This window comes from Carassius auratus, chromosome 17, assembly GCF_003368295.1.
Source record: "Carassius auratus strain Wakin chromosome 17, ASM336829v1, whole genome shotgun sequence".
In the NCBI taxonomy this organism is placed as follows: Eukaryota; Metazoa; Chordata; class Actinopteri; order Cypriniformes; family Cyprinidae; genus Carassius; species Carassius auratus.
The window spans coordinates 8,180,291-8,185,978 of record NC_039259.1 but is presented as its reverse complement, the minus strand read 5'-3'; the positions used below and the strand labels follow the sequence as shown (position 1 = coordinate 8,185,978).

Below are 5,688 nucleotides of genomic sequence, written 5' to 3'. Positions count from 1 at the left end.
TAAAAATGTCACTGACTTCTTAATGTAATCTGTGGTCATTTGGATGATTCAAGAGCATGCAGAACTTTGCAACTTGAACATAAATGATTATATTTGATTATTAATGTGTAATTGTTACAGATATATTGTTGTTGTTGCAAAATCTGTTTGCACTGTTAGTTGTTACCAAAATGTGATATGCGTGTTTACTTGTCCTTTGTAAAATGTTATTGTTGACAGGGTTTTCTGTCTGTAATTTCTGCAGACCTGGTCAAAATAAGATTTCAGTTTAATTGGCAAGTCATTCGGAGGGAAAGAATGTTGGTATGGACATAAACCAATCACAAAGCAAGAACTTCTCGAGCGAGACGCACCAGCGCATGAATGTGGGTCATTCCACGCGCTCAGCACCGGGAACGGACGCAGTTTTCCCAACTCGCCAACATGGGACAGTGCTGGAGATCGGACCGATCACTCAAAAAGAGTATCCTAAAACAAGGTAACTGGACATTATGAAACGCCTTGTTCAGATGCGATATTAACGGATATGATTTTAGAGATGGAAAACGGCACAAACCACACGCAGGACCGCGCGCACGGAGCACAGGAGCGAGAGGATGGAGACGGACAGAACAGCGTGCGCGCACTGCTGGGTTTCGTGCTCTTCCTCCTCATCGTCTCCACGCTGCTCGGAAACACGCTCGTGTGCGCCGCCGTGGTCAAATTCAGACACCTGCGCTCCAAAGTGACTAACTTTTTCGTAATTTCTCTGGCCGTTTCGGATCTCTTCGTAGCCGTCCTGGTGATGCCGTGGGAGGCGATATCCGCGGTGGCGGGCACTTGGCTCTTCGGCCGGTTTTGCGGCATCTGGATCGCCTTTGACATCATGTGCTCCACTGCGTCCATCCTCAACCTGTGCATCATCAGTGTGGACCGCTACTGGGCCATCGCGAGCCCGTTCCGCTACGAGCGCAAGATGACCCACCGGGTGGCTTTTATGATGATTGGAGTGGCGTGGACCCTGTCCATCCTCATCTCTTTTATCCCGGTCCAGCTCAACTGGCACATGGCTGAGGAAGATGAGGATGGCGCAGCGGGCAACGGCACCGATTACAGCGACAACTGCAAAGCCAACCTGAACCGGACGTATGCCATCTCATCTTCGCTGATAAGTTTCTACATCCCCGTGATTATCATGATCGCCACGTACACGAGGATATTTCGTATTGCGCAAACACAGATCCGCAGGATCTCCTCTTTGGAAAGGGCAGCGGAGCACGCGCAAAACCACCACCAGCCCAACGATTGCTCCAACGAGAGCTCGCTGAAAACCACTTTCAAGAAAGAGACCAAAGTTTTAAAAACACTCTCGATCATTATGGGGGTGTTTGTGTTCTGCTGGCTACCGTTTTTCGTGCTTAATTGCATGGTGCCCTTCTGCCAGTGCGTGAGTGACACTACCTTCACCATCTTCGTGTGGTTCGGATGGGCCAATTCCTCCCTCAATCCCGTCATTTACGCGTTTAACGCGGACTTCAGGAAGGCGTTCTCCTCGATTTTGGGTTGCAACAAAATTTTCCCCAGCACCACAGTGGAGACGGTGAATTTCAGTAACGAGCTGGTGTCGTATCATCACGACACGACGCTTCAGAAGGAGGCGCAACCGCTGGTCGTTCAGATGCCGAATCCTCCGGAGGAGCCGAGTCTCCCGTTCGATAAGGCATCGGTTACTTCGAACATGTCCCGGAATCACACAAACATGCTCTTACCAAACATCGGACTGTTTGAGTGCGACGGGGAGATTTCTCTGGACACTATCACGCCATTCACCTCCACGGGACTCATGGAGTGCGAGGGAATCCCAGGACAAATCATTAGTGAATGACTCAGGGGGGTTAGGGGTCGCCAAGGCTTTTACCTCCTCAAATGAAGGCCAAAATATTATTAGACTAGTGGTATCACAAAGCAGGCGAACAGGTTTAATTCTACATATCAAAAAGGTTAACAAAAAGTATCGCATTTTCGTCTGGCAAAAATAAATAAATAAAAAAAACTAAAAAAAAAAAAAAACTTTTGCGGATACCAACAGTACGCCTCTCGAGCGCTTACAGTATATTATTCAAAGTTACACAGGCAAAACATAAATACTGTTTTCTTCATAACACTTTTTTTTAAAGGTAAAACGAGGATTTGCGCCAGACACTCATAAATAACCCTACAAATGATCTTTCTGAAAGTCAATGTAAGCACACTAAATACTTTTAAAGTGAACTGATTCACTCTTCGACTGACGCTGGAGGAATAATAAACTAAAATCATCACCAATGCATAAAATGGGCTCATGCCTCTTTTTGACCCCTGTGGTTTTCTTAAAATAAAGTGCATCCTACTTTTACCGTTATTTTAAGCATAATTAACTTAATTTGTTCAAATTAAGTTGTTCACTTGCCTTGTACATGTACAGTAAAATATGACATTCATTATAGATAATTGTATATGTGTTTTAATGTGAGAAATGTCCATTTGCTGACAACTTTTGCAAATCATGTAGCTATAATCCTTGCAGACATAAGCACATTCTCTTTGAACCTTTCTGTCCACAGCTTTTACATGAAAATCTCCTAAACTCTAGATCTGTCAAAAGTAGCCAACTTTCCTTAGATCACAGCTCTGCACACTATTTGCTTTCTCTCATGAGGTGCCACCTGGCCTTTGAATTGAGATGCTAGACATTTCATGTCTCCTTTTGCTTCTCTCTCCAGTCCATATGCTTAATTCATATTTATACAAGCATTAGAACGCAGGAGAAACATTATTTCAGTCAAATGTCTAATCCTCTTTATGCATTCTTGTTAAAGATTACACACACATCATTAGATTTTATATTCATATATCAAAAAGTTGTATCAAAAACCCCTTTGGATTTTCAAATTCTTTCTAATTTCTAAGATTATTTGTCTTCATGAAGTACATTTAGAGGTGATATATTCTGAGGTCATGTAATAAGATATTATACTGGCTGAATTGTTAACAGGACAACCAGGTCATTCCTTCCAGAGGTAGAATGATTTATGTCTCAACTCCTCCCTGTTTGTAACCTTTTATGCCGGATTGCATTATGTGTTGAATAGGCACAGGTTTCTTGTGGTAAAATGCGAGGAATCTGGTAGCAGCTGAAATCTCATCCTTAAATCCTGCTGTGTAAAACTGATCATGTTGTATAATCATTGCATGGAGTTATTATGCTGATTTTATTTTATTTTCTGGTCCATTCAGCGCAGCCTCCTTGAACAAACGAGGAAATAAAGAGAAAAGGATCATTAAATGTCCTGTATAGGCAGCTCAGAAATTACATTTAAAAAGTGAGCAACATCAGCATATCAATAAGTAATAAAATCTATGATGAATATTTATTTTGGACACTTATCGGTACAGTTAATAACATGTTTTATTATAGACATTTTAAAATTTGTAAGAAAAATTAAATATCCCAAGAAGAGGATGTGCTTTGTTTCTTTTATTCCTTGATTTATAGTACAACATGACTTTTTCATCACAGACTAAAACGGTTGCACATGGTCACTCACATGGTACAGTGAACTAAAGGAAGATATCAGACTCATGGTAATACCTGACTTTTAGCAGTTTTCCAGCAGCTTATATATTGTTAGAGTGAGAGAGTGAACATGTCCAGAGATGAAGCCGTTTCTGTTGATTTGCTTTCCACTGTCATCCTGCTTTCACTCAGAAATTCTTCAGCCTTGTGAGAGCATTCAAAAGCTCTTCAAAACAAATTGAAAAGACAGAAAAAAATATATTGATAAAAAGATGCTTCTCTGAGTGTCACCTGGCTCAGGAAGTGTTTCATCTTCTCAGAACAAAGGCTTTGAGTTGCACTGCAACCTCAGTTCGGCCTGACCTACAGAGACCCCTAAAAAAACCAATGACCCTACCAACCAGCCAGAACACACAGCTGTGTATTGAAAGCAATAACATTTCATTCTAATGCTTTTCACAGACACTTAATTAATCTTTGAACTATTTAAAATCAGGGGTGCCGGACTGGGGGTAAAATCAGTACTGATTACCAGGGCATTAGGACTTTCTATGCATAGGGCCCGGGATCTTGTGCAGCGCCCCAGTTTAGAATCCTCATCAAAATATCTCAGAAGAACCATATACGACTTCCCCTTAATTACTGGTCAATTTTGAAATACACATATAGGTCTTTATTTTTCTACACCTTTAGTCTATTTTGCGTCTGTAGATTCCTAATAAATTCAGTTGCCGTTCTAAATCACCATGGTGCTCCGCGATTGCTGCCTGCACCCTGGAAAGCTCTCTCTCTAGCTCTCTCTCCCAAAAACAAAAACAAATGACAAAACGTCATTTGATGTCACCCAGAAACATTCTCAAAAAAATCATACATAATTCTTTAATGCATGATTAAATAGCAAAACAAATAACTAATACTAAAATAACACTGGACTAATTAAGCTATTCTAAACTGTTTTATAGGATCCACATATTTTACATGTTAAATTAAAGCTACCTTTTTGAACAAGTAGCTTTCTAACAAAGTATGGATATATGATATTTTTAAATCAATATGCTCAAGATTAATTAGTCTTGACATAAGTAGATTTTGTTTATTCATCAATGCAAATTTACTGCAACTGCTGCTATGCAAATTGAATGGGATGTGGATAATAAACAAAAACATATAATGAAATTATATTAAATTTATATTAGTTATATTAATTAATTGTGTATTTATTTCTATGAATTATTAATGTTATTCTGCATTTATATAAATAAGGCTATTATATATATATATTATATAAGGCTATTATAAATAAATTATATTATTATTATTTGTGAGTTGTACACTATTCATACATTGGATTATTTTATTTATTACAGTTTTTCTTTCACTTTTGTAAAGTGAAAAGTTAATACAAATTGTATTTGATTTTTTTTTTATTTAGAGCAGTGAATAACTGCTATTAAAATATAATATGGTATCACTGTTTATTACTGATTTTAAAGGTTACTGAACTCTTGAAATGATTTGGATATACAGTTCAAACAACACAAGATTGGCTCCTCTGTATTAATCGTGGCCTCTCTTGTGCCCCCCAGTTGAAAAAATCCTAGAATCGCCCGTTTATATATCATTTTAATAATAATTGCCTTTTTTACCATGTGTTTTAGAATGAGAGGAGTGTTTGTGAAAATGAAAGTGTGTGAATCTGACCAAACTAACCTCCTTTTGGGGATGCCCTCATTTGTAAAAACATTCATCATTTACAAAAAATGTGTAAATGATAAATGTTGAAAAATGTCTATTAGGGTTAGTTAGTATTCATGAGCTGTATACAAAACCGTCTAGATATGGAACTGTGATATGTAAATGTGTTACCTACAGTAAATACTGGCAAACACCTGCTTTTGATGAACACCAATTCTAAGAAAGATGTTATGAAAATGTTATGATCTTAATGATCTACATTGCATTCCTGATCCGTCATTAGTGCAGGAGTACACTGCATTCTCTAGTAGTGCTCCCAATTAGAGTGTACAAGCTAGCATGCACAGACCACTCGGACATGCAGGAACAGCAGATGAAATGAATAAGTGGAGAAAAGGCAGGTGAATAATGAGAAGTTAAAATGCCACATGAATCATAGACAGGCTCATGAAGGTAGA

At 38.8% G+C, this 5,688-nt stretch overlaps 1 protein-coding gene across 1 annotated transcript; it reads left to right on the top strand.

Annotated features, from left to right (window-relative positions):
- The first annotated feature begins 253 nt into the window (after positions 1-253).
- LOC113117891 (D(1)-like dopamine receptor) lies at positions 254-2,270 on the top strand. Its single transcript, XM_026286800.1, has one exon. The coding sequence runs from the start codon at positions 527-529 to the stop codon at positions 1,862-1,864; it is 1,338 nt and encodes a 445-aa protein (XP_026142585.1). The 5' UTR covers positions 254-526; the 3' UTR covers positions 1,865-2,270.
- The last annotated feature ends 3,418 nt before the right edge of the window (positions 2,271-5,688 follow it).